This window comes from Mobula hypostoma, chromosome 7 (assembly GCF_963921235.1).
Source record: "Mobula hypostoma chromosome 7, sMobHyp1.1, whole genome shotgun sequence".
Classification (NCBI taxonomy): domain Eukaryota; kingdom Metazoa; phylum Chordata; class Chondrichthyes; order Myliobatiformes; family Myliobatidae; genus Mobula; species Mobula hypostoma.
This window is the reverse complement of record NC_086103.1, coordinates 141,177,360-141,202,581: the sequence shown is the minus strand read 5'-3', so window position 1 is coordinate 141,202,581 and position 25,222 is coordinate 141,177,360. Positions and strand designations below refer to the sequence as shown.

General features: G+C 42.2%; 1 protein-coding gene across 2 annotated transcripts in view; it reads left to right on the top strand.

The window, feature by feature from the left end:
- Nucleotides 1–25,222, top strand: part of cenpj (centromere protein J) — a 64,316-nt gene that overhangs the window by 33,564 nt on the left and 5,530 nt on the right. For both annotated transcript variants that reach the window (XM_063054155.1, XM_063054156.1), the window contains exons 12-15: nt 7,006–7,084; nt 7,841–7,968; nt 15,862–15,924; nt 17,857–17,997. In XM_063054155.1, coding sequence (XP_062910225.1) covers nt 7,006–7,084; nt 7,841–7,968; nt 15,862–15,924; nt 17,857–17,997 — 411 coding nt within the window. The remainder of the gene's footprint in view (nt 1–7,005; nt 7,085–7,840; nt 7,969–15,861; nt 15,925–17,856; nt 17,998–25,222) is intronic.

Sequence of the window (25,222 nt, the reverse complement as noted above, 5' to 3'; positions counted from 1 at the left end):
GTCTCTGCCCCTTCCCCCTACAGTCCTGACGAAGGGTTCCGGCCCGAAACGTTGACTGATCGTTTCCACGGATGCTGCCCGACCTGCTGAGTTCCTCCATCGTGTTGTGAGTGTTGCTTTGACCCCAGCATCTGCAGAGTGTTTTGTGTTTACAGTATTATTTGTGGCTTGGCCATTCCATCAGTTAAGTTTAAGAACATTCAGGACATTTTCAGCATCTATGGAGAGAGTTAACATTTCAGATTGATGACTTCCTGTCTGAACTACAATAAGATGGAAAACCAACACATTTTAAGCTGCAGAAGGGCAGGGAGAACAAAGAGAATGGTTATGATATAGTGAAAGTGTATCTTCAAATGGTAGCGGTGCAATTGAAAGAAGTTAGAGATTAAAGATGTGATGAAAAGGTATGGGGGTTGTGGGATGGTGGCAGAAATAAAATGATGAAAATAAGAGGTGTGCAAAATGCAGATGCTGAAAATGTGGGGGAAAATAATTGCAGGAAATACCCAACAATACAGGCGGCATCTGTGGACAGAGAAAAGCAGTTAATATTAAAAATGATTACCTTTCATCAAAAGTGGCAAGGTCTGACAACCTAAAATTCCTGGTTACCTGAAACTGTTGAATTCAGTATTGAATACTGAGGGTTGTAACGTGCCTAGTTAAAAAATATGTTGCCATTCCTTAAGCTGCTGATGTGAGGATGTTCTCTGATGGCAGTGTAGAGTTGTATCAGGAGAATACTTGGTGCCCTCTTGTTTGGTGCAGCATTGTCTCACAATACGTGAAAATATTTGAACTGTTGGGTCAACAGAAAAAGTAATTGGCTGCAATTTGCTAACATTGCGGACTTGTATGAATCTAGGACAAAGAAGTGGGCAGGAAATTCATTGTGCGCCCTACCTACCCTGTAAACTGCCTTTTCCAAAAGCTCCCTTCTGGGAAGCACTATAGGGCTATTAAAACAAAACAAATTCACTCCATCTTAAATGTTTCTTCCCAAGCAGTTAATCTGATCAACCATTATAGTTGCCCATCCCCCTCTACCTCAGACACTGCATCATATACACTGTAAACCACATTTTATAATGCTGTTTACATTGTAAATATATGCTGGTATTTTTATATTCATGCACATTTATTCCATAACCTCTAACCTTTTAAATATAATTCTTTATAATTGTTGCATGTCATTCAAACACACCACAGCAAGTTCCTAATACATACATGTAGCAGAGCTTTGGAAGTTGATCCTTGCACTGGACTTCATGGACTGTTACAGTGGGAGTAACAAAAATTGTAGGAGTTAAATGGAAACCCAGAATTGCTCTTGCAGGCAGAACTACCCCATTTTTTTTTTGAAAAGTGGTCACTCTGTTTCTTGTAGTTTCTTTGCTTGTCATGCCAGATTGATAATGAAGCTTACTATAGCTTAATCCAGTGATTTTTGGCTGACCAGCCTTTCCAGTTTGTTCAAGAACTTGTAAACTACTATGTTAACTGAGGATTTTTTTCTTTCGTCGCCACAAGCACCTGCTGGGTAATCCAGAGTTTTTCAGATTTAAAATAAATACTTTTGTATTAGGGCCAGCAGTGTTCCCCTGTCTTCACTCATCTACATCCATCTGTATCTCTTACGGACAGCAAAGGTGATTAACAAACTTTTGTCGCCCTTTCACATTCTAGCTATTATTTATGTAATCCAGTCTCTCTCATTTCGATCTTATCAGACATTCCCTGTTCTCTTCAACCTTATTGCAATTCAAAATGTGCGAGCTTTTTTAAACTTTATCTACCTCTGATGAAAAGTCATGGCCCAAATGCTTTCTTGAATATGCTGCTCAACCTGTTGAGCATTTTCAGCATCTGCAGTTTTTTCATTTGCTTTTTGACCATTTATCAGGTTGGCTGAGATGTAATGTGCATGGTTGCTACATGAGAAAATCAAAACTTGAATAGAATTATCAACTTGCACTCACAAATCTACTTGGGTAAGTCTTTGCAGGTTTCCATTAGTACTGGAGACTTTTTGTAAAGCTACAACATGTACCATGATGCATGCTCAGACATCCCACCCTGCAAAAACTCATTTCAGGGAGGTGGCACCATCAATTTGCGGGAGACTTCCGGGAGAGGTGGGATGTGTGCAATAGAGTAGCTCCTTAGCAGCTGGCCAGCTAGTTTAAATAACGTTAGCTATGCTAATGAATGAATGACACCTGTTAAACTCACCTCAACATGTCTTTTACAGTCTTAACTCACCATGGACAATAGAAAAGTCACTGTTGCAAACAGTGCAGCGACCAACACTGTCACTATTTTGACCCCTATTAGGCAGGGGTACATGGGTGTAGTCTGGGGTGACGTACGTTTTATTTTTTTTGGAACACTGCCATGGCGCGCTCTCGCTTGCTCTCTCGCTTCCTCGCGTGCTCTCGCTTGCTTCCTCTCTCACTCGCTCTCAGAAAAATTGATTTCTGTGATATTGTATATAATTTGCAGGCATCAGGGAGCCACTATTAATATGCGGGAGACTCCCGGAACTTCCGGGAGAGGTGGGATGTCTGCATGCTTAACAATGGAAATGTAAACAATCCTACCAATGAGTTAAGTCTTAAGTTTTTTTTGCATTTGCCACATGTAGTTTTGAATGAAGGTGAACAATTAGTGAACATTAAATGAACATTTCTTCCCTGATGATGAAACACTGTGCACATGCAAATAGGACTGAAGCTTCCACAATTATCTTTGGACAACAATGTTTCCTTGAGAATCTCACATTTGGTCAGTCAAGATAGTTGGCTGCATACTCATTTCTATCTCCAAAGGTTATGTGTTTGAGTTCTATACACATTTGGGCTGATTGTTTAGTGCAGGAAACACTGCAATTTCAAACATGCATTTTCCAGCTGGGATATTAAACCTATCTCAGGTAGACATCTTTTGATCCTATGGGTCTGTTTTGCAAAACAGAATTTATCTCTTTTGTCCCATCTTCCTCTCTTATGGCTACCATCGGGTGGGAACTGCAGGAATCTTGTGTTCCATGCTGCCAGGTGAGGGAGCAATTGTTGTTCTGCAACCACCTGCTTCATTTGCTTTGGAGCTAAATTGATCCTGCAGCCTGTGGACTCCTGTTTGGGGACTCTGCATCATGTTAGGTATTATTTGTGTACTTTTTTATTATTTGCATGATTTGTCCTCCTTTTGCATATTGGATGTTTGTCAGTCTTTGTTATGTGTGTTTTCTTTGTGGATTTTATTGTAGTTCTTTGTTCTCCTGTGGGAGTCTGCAAGAAAATGAATCTCAAGGTCTACTTCCAGGTCCCTCGGGTCGGCTGACTTGGGGCTCTTGGCTGTCCCGTGATCTAAATTTAAGTTCAGGGGTGACCGTGCCTTTGCTGTTGTAGCCCCTAGACTGTGGAACAACATTCCCTTCCCTATCAGATCTGCCCCATCCCTTGTCCAGGCTCAAAACTTACCTTTATTCACTAGCATTTGATTCTTCCTGATGTGGCTGATTTTTGGCTTGTGCCTAGGTTCATGTGTTGCTTATTTTGTGCCTATAAGCTGTGTGCCTTGTTGTTTATGCCTGTGTTTCTTGATCTTAGCTACCTGTTATGGTTTGTATAGCACTTTGGTCAACATTGGGTTGTTTTCAAATGTGCTTTATAAATAAACTTGACTTGACTATACAGGTGCCCCCCGCTTTTCGAACGTTCGCTTTACGAAACATCACTGTTACGAAAGACCTACATTAGTTCCCTGTTTTCGCTAACAGAAGGTGTTTTCACTGTTACGAAAAAAGGCAGCATGCAAAAAAGCAGTGCACGATAAAAGGCAACGCACGCCCTGAGCAGCCGCACCGTCCCCGAATTGGGAACCGCATTCTCGCCGGCATTGCTTAAACACATGCCTGTGAGCATCCGTTAGCAAGATGAGTTCTAAGGTATCGGAAAAGCCTAAAAGAGTTCGTAAGGGTGTTATACTTAGCGTAAAACTAGACATAATTAAGCATTTCGATCGTGGTGAACGAAGTAAGGACAAAGTGAGTTTGGCTTGTGGAAGTTGATGAAGATGATGTTGAAGAGGTTTTGGCATCCCATGACCAAGAACTGATAGATGAAGAGCTGATGCAATTGGAAGGGGAAAGGATAACAATCGAAACCAATGCAGTAGTGATTGGACCGAAAGTGAAGTCGTCCAGGAACTGAACGTGATGCAACTGCATGAGATTTTTGCTGCAATGATTGCAGAAAAGTATGACTTTAATTTTGAAAGGGTACGTCGGTTTAGGGGATATTTGCAGGATAGTTTGAGTGCTTACCAAGAACTGTATGATAGAAAAATGCGCGAGGCTAGCAGTCAAGCAAGCCTTCAGCAGACGACAAACCTCGACCTTCGACATCGAGGCAGGCAGACATAGAAGAAGATGACCTGCCTGCCCTGATGGAAACAGACGACACCTCAGTGTCCCACCACCCCAACCCCCAGGCCGCGGACAGATACTGATTCGCGGAGAATGCGGCGGTAGCCAGAATGCACCCAGCACATCTTTAAGAGAAAAACCGAAATAAGCTAATTAAATAGGTGCCGCCCGGCATGTAAATGTTGGCCCAGATCAGAGGCGACGCAATCGGCTCTGATCTGGGCCGACATTTACATGCCAGGTGGCACCTAATTAATTAGCTTGTTTATTTCGGCTTTTCTCTTAAAGATGTGCTGGGCATGTCCCGGCAACCGCTGTACCCCTGCATGCTTTGCGTATCGGTTGGCGGCCCCGAGGGTGGGGGCCACTGCACCACCCCAACCTCCGACAACTCAGCCGAACACACCATCATCAGTGTGCTCTGCGCTGTCTTCCTGATTTGGTAAGTGATACTACACTGTACATACATTATTTCTACTTTAGGCTGTGTATTTTTATGCGTTATTTGGTATGATTTGGCAACTTCATAGCTTAAAGGTTACTGGAGAGAGTGTTTTTGCCAAGAGTGCTTGCGCCGTGTTTTTGCCGAGAGCGCTTGCATGAGATTTTTGTTACGGAGAACAGTGCAGGCAATGATTGTAGAGAATTATTTCTACTTTATATAGGCTGTGTATTTATCATGTCATTCCTGCTTTACATTATTATATGTTACTGTTATTTTAGGTTTTATGTGTTATTTGGCATGATTTGGTAGGTTTATTTTTGGGTCTGTGAATGCTCACAAATTTTTCCCATATAAATAAATGGTAATTGCTTCTTCGCTTTACGACCTTCCGGCTTACGAACCGTTTCATAGGAACACTCTACCTTCGGATGGCGGGGGAAACCTGTATAGTATACCTACTTGAAAGATAAATTTACTTTGAACTTTGACCTCTTAACCAATATCTTGAGATGAGCAAATTAATATTTCATTGATACTTGTTGGAGTCGTCGTCGTCGTCTTCTCCTCCGTCTTGTTTTATGGCGGTTGGCACCCAGCTTAATGGTGCATTACCGCCACCTTCTGCTCCAGAGTGTGCAATAGACTTGCGTTCTAAATCCCTTCACCCAATCTCACACACACATACCCTAACCTACACTTTATCCTCCCGTCTTTGGCTATCCTAGTATCCTGTTCCTGCTTATCTGTCATATCCTATATGGAAAAAAAAAACCTGTACCCCTTAAGAAAGCTAAAAATACCCTGACCTGTGCTCTCTCACCCATGCCCAGCAACCCTTTTAATGTGAATTCCTGCACCCCCAATTCCCTTAGATTAATTCTAATCATCTCTCTCTGTATCCCATACTTCCTGCAACTCAGAACTATGTGTTCTACTGACTCCTCTTCCTGACATTCCTCACACAATCCTGTCTGGTGTTTCCCTATCATTTTCAATGTTTTGTTTAACGCACAGTGTCCCAGCCTTAACCGAGTCCACACAGTTTCCTCTCTTCTGTATCCACTACCTACCCTAGTACCTGCAACACTTTTCTGTATTTGATATAAATGCCTCCCTGTACCCTCCCTGTCCCATCTTTCTTGCCATATTTAGTTGATTTTTTTCCCAGATTACACACTTAACCTCTGCTTTACTGATACTAATGTGCATTTCTGTATTTTCTTTCTTTAACACCCTCTTTGCCAGCTCATCCACCCCCTCATTCCCCTTCACCCCTACATGTGCTGGAACCCATAGAAATTTTACCCGACCTCCCTGATTTGCAATCCTTGTGACTGACTTGAAGGACTTCATAAAGTACATCTTGCCGACTGTTTGAATGAAAAGACCTTAAATGTGCTAGAACAGAGGATGAATCTGAGCATATCAACACTTTGACTTGTCTAGCTTTCTCCACCCATTGCAACCAACACTGCCATATCTCCACTGTATACACCCCTAACTTATTAGATGTTCTTCTGCTGATTCCAATTTCTTTTGCTGGTATAGCCACCCCAAACCCTGTCACTCCTGTTTGGGTTCCTTAGCACCATCCGTATAAATCTGAGTATAATCACCATACTTTCCATCACATGGCAGTTATTGGAGTCTCTGTACAGAAATCAGCTGCCCTATTTCTTTCATTCATAAAATTACTCTTTAGAAGTAGTTCATAATGCTCAGACTATGAAACTGCAAGTTTGCTAAATCTGACATGACTAATCCCAGTCTTAAACTGGTTCAATTAAAGCTACATGACAACATAAAGTGATTGAGTGGAATGTGGGGAGTACAACAGCTTTAGTCTTTAACAATATGACTGCAATACTCAAATCCTGTGTTCAAACTGGCATCCACCTTCAGTATGCAAGGGTAATAAGAATAGATCCAACCTTGTCAATATTGACCCTATCAACATTCCTCTCATCAGTTACATAGTGATGTAACAATACTAGAATAGCACAGAGAGATTAATTGTTGGTATATCTTAAGCTTAATTCTGATTCTGATATGCTGATTGAGCCACTTTTATAGTTTTGATTGTTGTTCATTTAATTTTGGAGTAATAACATGCTGTTTACTATTGCAGTCTTCCCCAAGAAATATTAAAGTGAGCCATGCTGTGAAACTCTCAGCTCCTGGAATGACCAGAAATGGCTTGAAGGAAAGTGAGTTTGGATGAATTGGTTATTTTTATCATTTGCTGTGTCACCAAGATGATCTGTAAAGCCACAACAGAACATAGTTGAATTTTAAACTTTCATTTTAAAGAACAGGTTCTGAGTTCTATGTGCCAAAATTACAAAGTTCACTGCTGTTTATATTCAGGCCACATGCTAAGCATTCACCCAGTCCAGTAACAATAGAATGTTGTATTGATTTAAATACTAAAGGTAATTGCTGCATGTCATCCAAGTTGTACTAACTTTGGGGTGGGGGGAATTTCCCCTTGTGTGTTATTTATTTCAAAATAAACTGATGTGAATTGAGTGGGATCTGGGATCAGCCATGATGGCATGGTGTAGCAGGCTTGATGGGCTGAAAAGCCTAATTCTGCTCTTGTGTCTTGTGGCGAAAAGCTAATGAAAGGAACTCTGCGATTTATTTCAAGACTATACCTTTGCTGTAGTGCCCAGATTTTGAAAACTGGTTAAAAATCAAACTTAGATGATAGTTTGGTACTGTGCACAATGCTGTTTACTTTCAACTTTTGGAACTTTATTGTGCTACAAAAGAATGCAAAAGCCTGGTGGAGAAATGCAGGCAGATTTAATTGATCTGGAATTCCAGTAAACACCTAAAATGCTTTCAAAGGTAATTGCCCTTCCCCAGATGCCGGAGAATCTTTGAACTTGTAGGAATAGCAGTGTTATTGTTTTAATGCTACAATAAAAACACAATGATCATTTTGTTTATTGATGCAGGTTCAGTGTCTTTAGTGAATAATGTTGAAAACACTAAAATGAATAATACTGCGGTGCCTGGAATGAATCTTTCAATGTCTTATGAAAATGTTCTAAATGAAGAGCAGGTCTCATCGCCAGCTAGTTCAGTAAGTCTGTAATGAAGTGTGTATTTAATAAATTATATATAATTTAAGGCTAAAAGTTCAAAGCAACTAAACAGTAATGCTTAGATTGTGGAGCTTTGATACTTTTTAGGAACCAAGATAAGGATGTAATTTGATATTGTTGACCTGCGCAATCATCCAATTGATTTTTTCCAGTGAGTCACCAAACCATTAAGCTTTAAGAATTCCAAGGTAAGTAACTTGGCCTAAGTTGTCCGTGGCTGAAGTAGCCGGAGGAACATTGTAATGAGCCATGAGTATTCCAGTTTAGAGATTCAACCCAGTTTTCATCCTGCCGTTGCTACCCATTTCATATTCATAGTCATAGTCATACTTTATTGATCCGGGAGAAATTGGTTTTCGTTACAGTTGATAACCTAAATAATAGTAATAGAACCATAAATAGTTAAATAGTAATATGTAAATTATGCCAGTAAATTATGAAATAAGCCCAGGACCAGCCTATTGGCTCAAGGTGTCTGACCCTCCAAGGGAGGAGTTGTAAAGTTTGATGGCCACAGGCCGGAATGACTTCCTATGATGCTCTGCAAGCTTTGCAAGCATCAGCGCTTGGGTCTGATTTCCTCCCCCTCTTTGATTCTGTCATCCAGGCAGCCAGCCTGTTATCCATATCACTTACCTAAGTGCCCAGCAGGCAGACTATACAACAAGACCAAGCTTCACAACATTAGCAAAATGTTAAACCAACTAAGGAACTCAACTGTTCATTTAATGGCTACATTAATTCACGCTATTACAGAACTTCTCTTTATGCCACCCATTGACTTCCCAGACCTTCTCTGCTACCTACACCAATCTGCTTTATCCTTTCTTCTCTGTTTGATAAAGAGCCTCTGGCCAGAAGCATTTATCTGTTCCTCTTTCCACAGATGATGCCTGACCAAAGTCTTTACATCATTTTCTGTTCTATTTTCAAATTTCATTACGTTTGCTGACAATCTCCACCCTTATCTCATTTTCATGTAGTCAGTTCTTTGACTTTCAATTTCTGGATTTCTCCAGCTCCCTTTGAAAACTTCAACCTGCCCTCACCCCTTTGCCTCCTGGCCAGAGCAAGGTTAATCCTGAACAATCCCCTCCCAATAGACTGCATTCAAATAGATCATCCTTTACAAATTACCCTAGTGGAATTTTAGCTTTCCTTCAAATCCCCTTTCAGAATTCTGAAATACCATTCTCTTCATAGCTCTCCAGCCATCTCTAGTCCTTCCCTTCCCATGCCACTTTCCCATTCAGCTGCAGGAGATGAAAAATTTAGATTTCAACTTTATTTCACTGAGATAATGGCTAATATCTAACCCTATAAACTACAAACGTAGTATACTGCTTGATTTGTTTTGGCTATGTTGGTGCTCCAGTCTGAACACTCACACGTAGGTATCACACTGTACTTCCACGGAGAAATCTATTTCTGCTGCATAGTATTCTCCAGGGAACTGGGTGCAAACTCAAGTCTTCCCTGCTGTATACATTGCTCAGCTGGGAGCTTGGCTTGAATCCCAGTCCTCCACTAACACACTGCTAGCTATATTTCTCAGCTCAATGCGCAACTGCTGTTGTGAAGGACTAGTGGAGAGGCTGCTCGTAGCTGTTTCCTGGTTCATTCAGTGAATGAAATCCATTACTCTTAAATGCAACCTGTTCAAAAAGCCTTTGAGCTGCACAAATCATTGAAGGCTTAAAAACAAACAAGTAAAATAACATACAAAATGCTGGAGGAACTCAGCAGGTCAAGCAGCATCTATGGAGGGGAATCAACACATGACATTTTGGGCCAAAGCCTTTCATCAGGACTGGAAAGGAAGGGGGAAGAAGCCAGAATAAGAAAGTAGGGGGAGAGGGATGAAATATGAAGATGGGAGATAATAGGTGGAAGAGGTAAAGGGCTGAAAAAGAAAGAATCTGATGGGAGAGGATAGTGGACCCCCATGAAAAAAAGGGAAGGAGGAGGGACACAAGACTTGGGAATGGAAAAAGAGAGAAGGGAGGGGGAGAGATTACCAGAAGCTAGAGATATTGTTCATGCCATCAGGTTGAGGTGACTTGGATAGAATGAGGTGTTGCTCCTCCAACCTGAGTGTGGTCTCATGGCAGTGAAGGAGGACATGGACTGACAGATTGGAACAGGAATGGGAAGCCAAATTGAAATGGGTGGCCACTAGGAAATCCCATGTTTGCAGTGGATGTAGCAAAGGTGCTCAATGAAGCAGTCCCCCAATCTCTGGGGCTCACTGATGTAGAGGAGGCTGCACTGGATAAAATGGATATGCTGACAAACTCCCAGGTGAAGTGTTGCCTTAATTGGTGGTGAAGGAGGAGGTGTAGGTGCGGGTGTATTACTTGTCATGCTTTCAAGAATAAGTGCCAGGAGGGAGTAATATAACATTTGTTGTTATTTGTGGGAAAAAATTGAAAACTTCAACCCATGTACACAAATGCTTCATATCAAAGTTCAAGGAATATTTATTATCACAGTACATATACTATATACAACCTCGAGGAGAGCTAAGGTACCGGTGACCCCTGTTTCCATCCAGGGGGTCAGTGTGGACATGGCGGAGGATTACAGATACCTGGGGATACGAATTGACAATAAACTGGACTGGTCTAAGAACACTGAGGTTGTCTACAAGAAGGGCCAGAGTCGTCTCTATTTCCTGAGGAGACTGAGGTCCTTTAACATCTGCTGGACAATGCTGAGGATGTTCTACGAGTCTGTGGTGGCCAGTGCGATCATGTTTGCTGTTGTGTGCTGGGGCAGCAGGCTGAGGGTAGCAGACACCAACAGAATCAACAAGCTCATTCGTAAGGCCAGTGATGTTGTGGGGATGGAACTGGACTCTCTGACGGTGGTGTCTGAAAAGAGGATGCTGTCCAAGTTGCATGCCATCTTGGACGATGTCTCCCATCCACTACATAATGTACTGGTTGGGCACAGGAGTACATTCAGCCAGAGACTCATTCCACCGAGATGCAATACAGAGCGTCATAGGAAGTCATTCCTGCCTGTGGCCATCAGACTTTACAACTCCTCCCTTGGAGGGTCAGACACCTTGAGCCAATAGGCTGGTCCTGGACTTATTTCATAATTTACTGGCATAATTTACATATTACTATTTAACTATGGTTCTATTACTATTTATTATTTATGGTGCAACTGTAACGAAAAGCAATTTCCCCCGGGATCAATAAAGTATGACTATGAGATTCGTCTCCTTGCTGGCAGCTACAAAAAAAGAAACCCAATAACGTGTCTTAAAAAAAAAAAGACCATCAAACACCCAGTTTGCAGGAAAAAGAAACTAAACCATGCAACCAACAAAAATGAGCAATATCATTCAGAACTAAAGTTCACAAAGGTGAGTCCACAGTTACGAAGCCAGTTCATCACTGCAGCTGATTCAAAAGCCCATTAGTTGCAGGTCACAGCCTCAGTTCAGTGCAGAGATGAGTATTCCTCATGTAGCAGTGAGCTGAACCCCCACCTCTGGCCCCGACATCCAGACCTTTCCTTTCCATTCCTCACTCTCTGACCTGGGCCCACCACCTCAATTCAGCTCGTACTTGACCTTTTCAATTCACCCTGGCGCTTAAACTGGTCAAACCTTGGAGTCATTCCTTGCTTTCAGAAGTGGGCCCTGCTGCTTCAATATGCTGTTAGGCCTGAGCCCCATTGCCTTGATTCGGCCTGTACCCGACCTATCCAATTCGGTTTAGTGCTTTAATCAACTAAACCTCAGGTCTCTCCTCGCCCTCGAGCCCAGACTTGGGCCCTGCCACCTCTATTCTGCCTCGTGTCAATTCTGATGCTTCGAATTGCCTCCAAGTCCGCTCAAGCAATGGCCGATGGCTCATTCTCTGCTCTTAGGCCTGGGCCCCACTGCCTCAATTTGGCTCATACATGCCACACTGCAATTGTCCTGCACCTTCAAGACTTCAGTTCATGCCACAAAAATGTCAGGTCGTGCAGGTGGTTCAAAAGGTTAACTCTGAAAAGGAAGTTGCAGGAGATGGTGATCACAATTCTATCTCCTTTACCATAGCATTGGAGAGAGATAGGAACAGACAAGTTAGGGAAACGTTTAATTGGAGTAAGGGGAACTATGAGGCTATCAGGCAGGAACTTGAGAGCATAAATTGGAAACAGATGTTCTCAGGGAAACGTACTGAAGAAATGTGGCAAATGTTCAAGGGATATTTGCGTGGGGTTTTGAGTAGGTACATTCCAATGAGACATGGAAAGGGTGGTAGGGTACAAGATCCGTGGTGCGCAGAGGCTGTTGTAAATCTAGTCAAGAAGAAAAGAGCTTATGAAAGGTTCAAAAAACTAGGTAATGATATGAATCTAGAAGATTATAAAGCTAGCAGGAAGGAGCTTAAGAAAGAAATTAGGAGAGCCAGAAACGGCCATGAGAAGGCCTTTGGTGGACAGGATTAAGGAAAACCCCAAGGCATTCTACAAGTATGTGAAGAGCAAGAAGATGAGACGTGAGAGAATAGGACCAATCAAGTGTGACAATGGAAGAGTGTGTATGGAACCGGAGGAAATAGCGGAGGTACTTAATGAATACTTTGCTTTAGTATTCAGTACGGAAAAGGATCTTGGCGATTGTAGGGATGACTTGCAGTGGACTGAAAAGCTTGTGAATGTACATATTAAGAAAGAGGACGTGCTGGAGCTTTTGGAAAGTATCAAGTTGTATAAGTCACTGGGACTGGATGGGATGTATCCCAGGCTACTGTGGGAGGTGAGGGAGGAGATTACTATGCCTCTGGCAATGATCTTTGCATCATCAATGAGGATGAGAGAGGTTCCAGAGGATTGGAGGGTTGTGGATATTGTTCCCTTATTCAAGAAAGGGAGTAGGGATAGCCCAGGAAATTACAGGCCAGTGAGTCTTACTTCGCTGGTTGGTAAGTTGATGGAGAAGATTCTGAGAGGCAGGATTTGTGAACATTTGGAGAGGCATAATATGATTAGGAATAGTCAGCATGGCTTTGTCAAAGGCAGGTCGTGCCTTACAAGCCTGATTGAATTTTTTTGAGGATGTAACTAAGCACATTAATGAAGGTAAAGCTGTAGATGTAGTGTATATGGATGTTAGCAAGGTATTGAGCAAGGTATTGGACAAGGTATCCCGTGCAAGGCTTATTGAGAAAGTAAGGAGGCATGGGATCCAAGGGGACATTACTTTGCGGATCCAGACTGGCTGGCCCACAGAAGGCAAAGAGCGGTTGTGGACGGGTCATATTCTGCATGGAGTCCAATGACCAGCGATGTGCCTCAAGGATCTGTTCTGGTATCCCTACTCTTCATGATTTTTATAAATGACCTACATGAGGAAGTGGAGGGATGGGTTAGTAAATTTGCTGATGACGCAAAGGTTGGGTGTGTTGTGGATAGTGTGGAGGGTTGTCAGAGGTTTCAATGGGACATTGATAGGATGTAAAACTGGGCTGAGAAGTGGCAGATGGAGTTCAACCCAGATAAGTGTGAGGTGGTTCATTTTGGTAGGTCAAATATGGTGGCAGAATATAGTATTAATGGTAAGACTCTTGACAATGTGGAGGATCAGAGGGATCTTGGGGTTTGAGTCCATAGGACACTCAAGGCTGCTGCACAGGTTGACTCTGTGGTTAGGAAGGCATACGGTGCATTGGCCTTCATCAACCGTGGGATTAAATTTGAGCCGAGAGGTAATGTTGCAGCTATATAGGATCCCAGTCAGACCCCACTTGGAGTACTGTGCTCAATTCTGGTCACCTCACTATAGGAAGGACGTGGAAACCATAGAAAGGGTGCAGAGGAGATCTACAATGATGTTGCCTGGATTGGAAGCATGCCTTATGAGAATAGGTTGAGTGAACTCGGCCTTTTCTCCTTGGAGCAATGGAGGATGAGAGGTGACTTGCCAGAGATAATGAGAGGCATTGATTGTGTGGATAGTCAGAGGCTTTTCCCCAGGGCTAAAATGGCTAGCATGAGAGGGCATAGTTTTAAGGTGCTTGGAAGTAGGTACTGAGGAGATGTCAGGGGTAAGTTTGTTACGCAGAGAGTGGTGAGTGCATGGAATGGGCTGCTGGCGGTGGCTGTGGAGGCGGAAATGATCGGGTTTTTTAAGAGACTCCTAGATGGCTACATGGAACCTATGGGTAAAGCCTAGGTAGTTCTAAGGTAGGGATATTTTCGGCACAGCTTTGTGGGCCAAAGGGCCTGTATTGTGCTGTATGTTTTCTGTGTTTCTATTGATTGCAATGATTGTATACAAGAAAAAGTGGTATTAATAAAGTAATTTAAATTTTGTTTGTTTTGTGTTGTGCTTCACCTAATCAATCTTAAACTGGAATCTTGATTCGTAAATCACCTAACTCTGGTTTAAACCATACCTTTTTACTAGAGTTGCCAACCAGTGGTAATAGTTTCTCTCAACCTGTTCTATGAGATCCATTTTAATATTTTGTAAACGAAATCAGCTGTGACTTACTAACTATGTAGGATTATGTCATAGTTTTTCCTAAGGTCCTGAGCAGTTCACGGAACCCCAGATGATGTACTAGGTTGTGTATAACTAGTTCCTTGGCTTCCATCTCCATTTTGCATCAGACTGGGACATTTTATCTTTACTATTTCCTATCCTTCTTCATTATTTTAAAGAAAGACTGCTTTAGAATTCTAGATATTAGTTAATGAAGATATATATAACTTTGGAAATATCTTGGGTAGTTTTAAAGTTATCAAGCAACACATAACAAAAGCTCTTTGGCCCATCTAGTCCAGGCAAGCCTGTTCTTCTTCCTAGTCCCATTTACCTTCACATGGACCATCTTACCTCTCTCATCCATGTACCTATCCACACTTCTTAAATGTTACAATTGACCTCGCATCTACCACTCTGTTTCACACTTGCACCACCCTCTGAACGAAGAAGTTCCACCTCAGATTCCTCTTAAAATATTTCACCTTTCACGTCAAACCTATGACATCTAGTTCAATTCTCACCCAACCTAAGGGGAAAAGGTCTGTGAGCATTCACCTTATCTAATCCCTCATAATTTTGTATCCCTCTAAGAACTTCCTTCATTCTCCTGTGCTCCAATTTAAAAAAAAACTGCTAACCTATTCAATCTTTCCCCATGCAACACACACAACATGCTGGAGGAACTCAGCAGGCCAGGTAGCATCTATGGAAAAGAGTGTAGTTCATGTTTTGGGCCGAGACCCTTCAGCAGGACTGGTCAGAAGAAAAGAGATTGTGCTCTTTTCCATAGATGCTGCCTGGCCTGTTGAGTTCCTCTAGCATTTTGTGTGAGTTGCTTGGGTTTCCAGCATCTGCAGATTTTCTCCTGTTTACGATTGGCAACCTTTCCCCACTACTTCTGTGAGCATTTTCTTGGTAGAAAGCTGAGAAGTAGGGTAAACGATGAATGGAAAGAATGAGTTGTGTGGGAAGCAATAGAGTGAATTGGAATCTTGCAACTCTTACTCACAGCATAGGATGTTTAACAGTACCCAGACTTGCACTTGTGCTATCTTTGAAATGGGCAAGTTGTTATTAATTTTACTTCATTGTGTACAAATAATAGACATTCTTAAAATTTTGCTAATATTCAATAAAGAAGTTTACTAACTCACTGGAAAAACAACCTAGTTTGCTTTCCTCCCCCCCTTGTCACTGACTTAAAAAAGACATTTGCTCTTTCCATGTGCAAAACCGTTGGGACATCTTGCAGATTTGTGACCATTTTAAACATGCAGATATGCTGACTCAGCTAATTTGTACTTCGAGGAATCTGTTAGTAGATTTCGCTTGAGTAAATACATTATAATTTGATTGTTTATCTGAAATTTTAAAGTGTCTGGAATTTAATGGGGCCAAGGACGAAATTCAAGAGGAGATTAAATACCCAGATGGAAAGGTGAGATTTCATTCTTTTCATTTATCAGTTTTTGTACTTCCTGTTATTATCATTTTTCTCTCTTTCTAACAAGCCATGCATTGAATAAATGAAATATTTTAAAACACCATCCATTCATTTCTGTGTTCAAAGTTTAATGCAGTCCAGATTGTAATTGGTCAGTATTAGAATTGATTTATTTTTGTAAAGCTGTCAAGCAGCCAGCATAGTCAAAGATTCCACCCACCCAGAGCATTTTCTCTCATCATCTCTCCCATCGCATAGAAGGTACAAAAGCTTAAAAGTTCGTACCACCAGGATCAATGACAACTTCTACCATGTTATTATAAGATTATTGAATGCTTACCTAGTATGATAAAATGGGACTTTTGATCTTGCAATCTATGTTGTTATGATCTTGCATCTTATTGTCTACTTGCACTATACTTCCTCTATAGCTGTTTGTTTTGCATTGTTATCGTTTACCTTGTACTACCTCAATGCACTGTGTAATGAATTGATCTGTATGAACAGTGTGCAGGACAAGCTTTTCACTGTACCTAGGTACATATGATAATCAAACACCAATTCCACTGTATCTCAACATGCAATAAATGGATCTGTATTCGATCAGTTTTCTGGTGACCTCAATCTAACTAACCTAGTCACTATGGTGAGGCCACATCCACTACAGTTAATCATACAATGACTTACCTCTGAACTTCTAAATAGGGAGAGATGTCCTACAAGCCAGATGAACATTGCCTAACTAACAGTCAAACTTGTATCTGTTCAGCTATTCTTGGGAATGTGCAATTGTAACAAAACCCAGAGGTGGTGGCACAGTGGAAGACTGTTACGTGATAATCTACTGACAATAGATCCCATGAAGTCTTTTGATGTCAGGCCCAACCATTGGCAAGGTGCTCACCAGAGACAAACTGAAGTACAGCAGTTAATTATCTAGAATTGTTGGGTGGGGGGGAGGGAATAAATCAAAATTTGGAAACAGTAATCTCAAAATTTAAGGTGTCACAACATCCTCTGCTGCTCTTAGCAGCCACTCTATATTGATAACTCTTAAGTGCCTTCTGAAATGGCTCAGCAAGCTATCTGTTGTACCATGACTGCTGCACTTTCAAAGAGCTAAATTGATCACCTGATGTTGGCCTAGTTATGAAGTTTAGATATGGCAAAATCAGACCCCTAAGTATGATGACTGCTGCCCCACAGAGGGTAATGCAGTTGGCTCTGTCCAGTGTGATTGAGCATGACTTCTAATTTCTTAACAAATTTGGCAGCTCAATACTGCCCACCCATGATGTGCTCGGGCCTGGGGAATCTGCACTCTATCATTAAAGTCAGACCAGAATATCCATCCTGGTTCAATACAGAGTGCAAAAGGGCATGCCTGCTCTATCAGTTATATTTAAGATGTTGAATTTTAGAAATTTCAACATGGGCTTGTGTGTACAAACAGCATGCACTATGAACGTCTGCATGCTAAGCATTTCTACGTTTACTCAAGATGGATCAACTATTTCCCACTTCTGACTGGATGTGGTTATGAATGTTTCATGCTGATTTTTAAAAGAAGTACTTGAATGCTGAGCAAGTCCATTGTGGATTATGGGAATACTTTTAGAACTGATGTTTTTTGTCTGTTTACGTAACATTAAACTTACTATCCTGCAAGATCCAGTAATTAAATCCTCTTTAATCAGATTTGATTTGACTGATAAATATGTATATAATGAAGGGTGACAGGCTTGTGTATAATCAAAGATACTTGCATTTTTAGCATGGTGGCATTGTTGAAGCTCCCAAGTTATCCTGGAGATTCAGAAAGCCAGAATATTTTAAGAATTTTTAAAAAAACTATTGCTCTTTACAAATCCTACATTGGTATTTCCTATTCTTATTAAAATTGTATTATTTGAATGTATTTTATAGGTTGAGCAAGTGCTGAGAAGTGGACATCATATAATCATTTTCTGTAATGGTACAAGGAAAGAAGTTAGTGCTGATGGGAAGATCATTAAAGTAACCTTCTTCAATGGAGACATAAAGCAGATTATGTCAGACCAGACTGTAGTAAGCAATATCATTTTCAAAATTATATAAAATTGAACATTTTGGAAAAAGTTTAAAGTCTGTAAGCAATTGTTTCCTATTCTGCTGGTAGCATTTTAAAAAGTTGTTGCAACGTGAATTTTAAATTACCCATGTCGTTAAAATTCAGGAGCATTACATCCTACATACAGGCCTTTTGGCCCAATAAGGTCATCCCAACTATTGTGCCCATCTAGCTAGTCTCAATTTCTGGTTTTTGGCCCATATCCCTCTAAGCCCCATCCAAGTGCTTCTATCCAAAAGATACTATTGTACTTGCCTCAACCATTTCTGGCAGCTCATTCCATAAACTTATCACTGTGTATTTGGGGGGGGGAGTTGCCCTCAGGATCCTTTTAACCCTTTATCCATACACCTTAAATCTGTAACCCGTAGTGTTGGAGTCTTGGGGTAAAGACTGTTACCATCCACATTATAGATGCCTCTCATGATTTTAAACATTTCTGTAAGGTTATTCCTCATTCTCCTATGTTCCAAGGAATAAAAGCCTAGCCTAGCCAATCTTTCCCTTTAACTTGAGACCTCCAATGTTGGCAACATCCTCAAATATTTTCTGGACTCTTTCCTGTTTAATCACATCTTTCTCATAACAGGGAAACCAAAACAGTACACTGTATACCAGGTGCAGCCTCATCAACCACTTGTACAACTGCAACATAATGTCCCACATTCCATACTGTATGGCCTGACTGATGAAGGCCAGCCTGCTATGTGCATTTTTCCACCATTGTTCATAGTGTTAAGTCAAAAAGGCATCAGTTCAGACTTGTCTATGTTGAAATCCGTTTGCATCTGCTCGGCCCACTTAACTGATCAAGATCTCCTTAATCTACAATAATTTTCACTATCAATACTACCTCCTAATTTTGTGTCATCCACATACTTACTCATTATGCATTAGTGTCCAATTCATCATTATGATCTATACTTTTAAAAGATGGTATTCCAAGTACCACTGCATAAATAAACATTTGGGTACAAACGCAAACCTTATTGATTTTAAAGATAATATTTAAAGGTCTTGGTGTTTACATTCTAATAAGACCAAATCTTTATCTGTTTATAAAGGGTGAATATATCCAAAAACAAAACTTTAATTTTAAACTTTAATTGTTTCAACTGTTCCTTTTTCCAAGATTTACAATTTGTTGTTGCCCATAAGTTTCTTGATTTTTTTGTAATAATTGATCAAATTGACTATGGTACAATGTCTCAACTGCAAGATTTATAAATTTAAACCCTGAGGAAACAATGGTCATAATATGATAGGATTCTCCCTGCAATTTGAGGGAGAAGCTAAAGAAAGATATATCAGTATTATAGATGAATAAAGGGAATTACAGAGGCATGAGAGAGGAGTCAGCCAAAGTTAATTGGAAGGGAACACTAGAAGGGATGATGGAAGAGAAGCAAAGGTTGGAGTTTCTGAGAGCAATTCAAAAGGCACAGGGTAGATATTTCATAAAGTAGTAGTATTCTAAATGCAGCATGATGCAACTGTGGCTGAAGTCAAAGCCAACATAAAAGCCCAAGAAAGGGCAGATAATAGCAAAAATTTGTGGGAAGTTAGAGGATTGGGAAGCTTTTTAAAAACCAACAAAAGACAACTGAAAGAACCATGGGAGGGGAGGAAATATAAAGGTAAGCTGGCCAATAATGTCACAAGTGATACCAAAATATTTTTTAGATATATAGAGTAAAAGAGAAGTGAGAGTAGATGGTTGAGTCTTGGAAAATGACAGTGGGGAGATAGTAACAGGAGATAAGGAATTGATGGATGAACTGAATAAGTATTTTGCATCATTCTTCACTGTGGAAGACTACTTGTAGCATGTCGGAAATTTGAGATGGTCAATGGCAGAAGTGAGTGCAATTGTTATTACTAGGGAAATGGTGCTTGGGGAAACTGAAAGGTGTTAAGGTAGAGAAGCCACCTGGACCTAATAGACTACACCACAGGGTTCAAAAAGAGGTAGCTGAAGAGATTGTGGAGGTATTAGTAATGATTTTCAAAAATCAATAGATTCTGGCATAGCTCTGGAGGACTGGAAAATTGCAAATTTTACTCCAGTCTTCAAGAAGGTAGGGAAACTGAAGAAAGGAATTTGTAGGCCAGTTGGCCTGACGTCAGTGATTGGAAAGATGTTTAAGATGGTGCTGGTGAAGGTCAGTGACTACTTGCTGGTGGCAAATAAAACAGATTAGGTTCAATTTAATGTCAGAGAAATGTATACAATATATATCCTGAAATTCTTTTTTTTCACAAGCATCCATGGAAACAGACAAGTGCTCCAAAGAATGAATGAAAGTTAGATGTTAGAACTCCAAAGCAGCCCCCCCGCTCCCCCTCCCATGCATAAGCAGCAGCAAAGCAATGACCCACCCCTGCCATCAGCAAAAAAGCATCTGCACCCTCCACTGGGCTCTCAAGCGTGTGGCAAAGCATCAATAAAAACACAGACTTGCAGTACCCCAAAGACTATTCGTTCACGTGGTAAATCGATATACCACAGACACTCTCCTTTCCTAATAAAGGAAAAAGGGCTGTCCTCACTTCACAGCAAGAGGGGAGACATAACAAAACAATTTGCCAACTTAATGGTGTTAAGTCTGTTGCATCACTTTTCCTGAGTTCTGTGCCCAAAGATTTCAGGTCTCTGGGCACATAACCAGCAGCCAGCTCACTGCTTATGATCTTCTGTCTCCCACGACACACCAGTTTTCTGTGGCAGCACTGACCTAGAATCCGCCTGCCTCCAGAGCCACGAAAATCCGGCACCCTGAAGGTGCGCTAGTCTTCTAGACCACGTCCTTGGCATATTGAAAAACGGCCAGTCGTGAGGCCCCGAGAGCGGGTCCCATTCCTGCAAAGAACCCAAGTCAACATGCAACTCCAGGTCAGGGTCTTCAAAAGAACCCTGAAAAGGAAAAAAGAGATATTAAAGTTAGAAATAGAGCTGTTTCTGAAGGTGCAAGTAAAGGAGTTGCCGTTAGGTGCCATCATCCTCAGCTCTGCCCTTGAATACTTTATGAATCAGTTTTTCTGGTAAAAGATCACTGCAAACAATAGACTGTAACTTCCTGTCAGAGTTGAGCTTTTGAACTACTTGTACAATCTGGCATTTTTGTGGTGGAGAACGGTCATGGCATGGTGTATGTGGGCTGAATCAAGGCGGCGGAGTCCAAGCCGGAGAGCGGGGAATGGATGCTGTGGACTTGGCAATTTGATTTGGCAGAACTGAGGTGAGGAGAGTGGAGGCGATGCAGAGTCAAGACGGTGGGGCGCGAACCCGGGCCTGAGAGTGAGGAAAGACCTGAGGTTTGATTTATTTAAGTGTCGAGCTGAATTGGAAATGTTGGGTACGGGCTGAATCGAGGAGTTGGGGCATCGGCCTGAGAGCGTATTGAAACGACAGGGCCTGGTCTGAGAGCAAGGAAGTTGGAGGATTTGAGCGCTGGGCCAGATTGCAGAAGGTCAGGGTGTCCGGGCTGGAGGCATGAGATCGGCTGTTTCAATCACTGCTCTGCAAGGTTTACTTGTGTCTGAACCAAGCTGTGGCTTGCAACTATCAAAGTATAGACTCACTTTTGTAAACTTCAGTTCTGATTGCAATTTGCTTACTTTTATTGTTTGCACATTTTTTCCTCCTGCACATTGGGTATTTGATGGCCTTTTTTTTAAAATGGGTTCTATTGGGTTTCTTTGTTTTGTAGCTGCCTGCAAGAAAACTAATGTCAAGGTTGTATAAAGTATACATAGTTTGACAATAAATGTACTTTGATCTTCGATGTTGGAGTCGATTGTTAAGGATGTGGTTTTGGGGTACTTTGAGTCTTATGACAAAATAGGTCAAAGTCAGCATGATTTCCTCAAGGGAAAATCCTGCGTGAGAAATCTATTGGAATTAGAACATAGAACAGTACAGGCCCGTCGGCTCACAATGTTGTGCCGACCCTCAAACCCTGCCTCCCATATAAGCCCCCACCTTAAATTCCTCCATATACCTGTCTAGTAGTCTCTTAAACTTCACTAGTGTATCTGCCTCCACCACTGACTCAGGCAGTGCATTCCACACACCAACCACTCTCTGAGTAAAAAACCCTCCTCTAATATCCCCCTTGAACTTCTCACCCCTTACCTTAAAGCCATGTCCTCTTGTATTGAGCAGTGGTGCCCTGGGGAAGAGGCGCTGGCTGTCCGCTCTATCTATTCCTCTTATTATCTTGTACAACTCTATCATGTCTCCTCTCATCCTCCTCCTCTCCAAAGAGTAAAGCCCTAGCTCCTTTAATCTCTGATCATAATGCATACTCTCTAAACTAGGCAGCATCCTGGTAAATCTCCTCTGTACCCTTTCCACTGCTTCCACATCCTTTCTATAGTGAGGCGACTAAAACTGGACACAGTTCTCCAAGTGTGGCCTAACCAGAGTTTTATAGAGCTGCATCATTACATCGCGACTCTTAAACTCTATCCCTCGACTTATGAAAGCTAGCACCCCATAAGCTTTCTTAACTACCCTATCCATCTGTGAGGCAACTTTCAGGGATCTGTGGACATGTACCCCCAGATCCCTTTGCTCCTCCACACTACCAAGTATCCTGCCATTTACTTTGTACTCTGCCTTGGAGTTTGTCCTTCCAAAGTGTACCACTTCACACTTCTCCGGGTTGAACTCCATCTGCCACTTCTGCATCCTATCAATGTCTCTCTGCAAACTTCGACAATCCTCTACACTACCTACAACACCACCAACCTTTGTGTCGTTTGCAAACTTGCCAACCCACCCTTCTACCCCCACATCCAGGTCGTTAATAAAAATCATGAAAAGTAGAGGTCCCAGAATAGATCCTTGTGGGACACCACTAGTCACAATCCTCCAATCTGAATGTACTCCCTCCACCACCACCCTCTGCCTTCTGCAGGCAAGCCAATTCTGAATCCACCTGGCCAAACTTCCCTGGATCCCATGCCTTCTGGCCTTCCGAATAAGCCTACCGTGTGGAACCTTGCCAAATGCCTTACTAAAATCCATATAGATCACATCCACTGCTCTATACCCTCATCGATATGCCTGGTCACCTCCTCAAAGAACTCTATCAGGCTTGTTAGACACGATCTGCTCTTCACAAAGCCATGCTGACTGTCCCTGATCAGACTATGATTCTCTAAATGCCCAGAGACCCTATCTCTAAGAATCTTTTCCAACAGCTTTCCCACCACAGACGTAAGGCTCACTGGTCTATAATTACCTGCACTATCCCTACTACCTTTTTTGAACAAGGGGACAACATTCGCCTCCCTTCAATCCTCCGGTACCATTCCTGTGGACAACGAGGACATAAAGATCCTAGCCAGAGGCTCAGCCATCTCTTCCCTCACCTCGTGCAGCAGCCTGGGGAATATTCCGTCAGGCCCCGGGGACTTATCCATCCTAATAACTCCGACACTTAACAAACTCTGCCCCATCTAAACCCTTGGAACTAATCAGGTGCCAATCAATATTAGGGAAGTTAAAGTCACTCATGATAACAACCCTGTTATTTTTGCACTTTTCCAAAATCTGCCTCCCAATCTGCTCCTCTGTATCTCTGCTGCTACTAGGGGGTCTATAGAATACCCCCAGTAGAGTAACTGCTCCCTTCCTGTTCCTGACTTCCACCCATACTGACTCAAAAGAGGATCCTACTACATTACCCACCCTTTCTGTAGCTGTAATAGTATCCCTGACCAGTAATGCCACCCTTCCTCCCCTTTTTCCGCCCTCTCTATCCCTTTTAAAGCACTGAAATCCAGGAATATTGAGAATCCATTCCTGCCTTGGTGCCAGCCAAGTCTCTGTAATGGCCACTACATCATAATTCCATGTATGTATCCAAGCTCTCAATCACCTTTGTTCCTGATGCTTCTTGCAATGAGGTACACACATTTCAGCCCTTCTACCTTACTGTCTTTACACCGTTTATTCTGCTTCTCTTTCCTCAAAGCCTCTATGTTAGATCTGGCTTTACTCCATGCACTTCTTTCACTGCTCTATTGTTCTGGGTCCCATGCCCCTTGCAAATTAGTTTAAACCCTCCCAAACCATGCTAGCAAACCTACCTGCAAGGATATTGCTCCCCCTCGAGTTCAGGTGCAACCCATCCAATCTGTACAGGTCCCACCTTTCCCAGAAGAGATCCCAATGATCCAAAAATCTAAAACCCTGCTCCCTGCACCAACTCCTCAGCCACGCATTCAACTGCCATCTCCTCCAATTCTTACCATCACTGTCACGTAGCACTGGCAGCAATCCTGAGAACGCCACCCTTGAGGTCCTGTTCTTCAGCCTTTTGCCTAGTTCCCGAAACTCACACTTCAGGACCTCATTCCTCTTCCTGCCTATGTCGTTGGTCCCAACATGTATCACGACTTCTGGTCGCTTTCCCTCTTGTACCAGGATGTTGTGCACCCGGTCAGAGACATCCTGGACCGTGGCACCCGGGAGGCAACAAACCATGCGGGTGTCCTTCTCACGTCCACAAAATCTCCTGTCTGCTCCCCTGACTATAGAGCCTCCAATGACGACAGCTCTCCTCTTCTCCAACCCACCCTTCTGCACCACAGGATCAGACTCAATGCCGGAGGCCCTGCCACCATGGCTCACACCTGGTCGGTCGTCCCCGCCAACAGTATCCAGGATGGTAAATTTATTCAGGGGAATGGCTACAGGGGTGTTCTGCACTACCTGTCTGCTCACCTTCGCTTTCCCCCCTCTGACTGTCACCCAACGACCTACTTCCGACAGCCTAGGTGTGACTACCTCCCTATAGTTCTCATCTATGACTGCCTCATTCTCCCTTATGAGTCGAAAGTCATCCAGCTGCTGCTCCAGATTCCTTACATGGTCTTCCAGATTGCCCAGCCGTATGCACTTCTGGCAGACGTGACTCTGGGGGAAGAGGGGCATTCCCCCAAGAAGAAAGAACAATCAGGATAGACAAAGGAGAATTGGTGGTTGTTGTGTACTTTGATTTTTCAGAAGGCCTCCGATAAGTTGCCACACAAGGCTGCAAAACAAGATGAGATCCTAGGATATTACAGGAAAGATACTGGCATGGATAGAGCATTGGTTGATTGGCAAGAGGCTAATGACCATTGGTGTACCACGGGTCTGTGTTCGGACTGCTTCCTTTTACGTTTTAT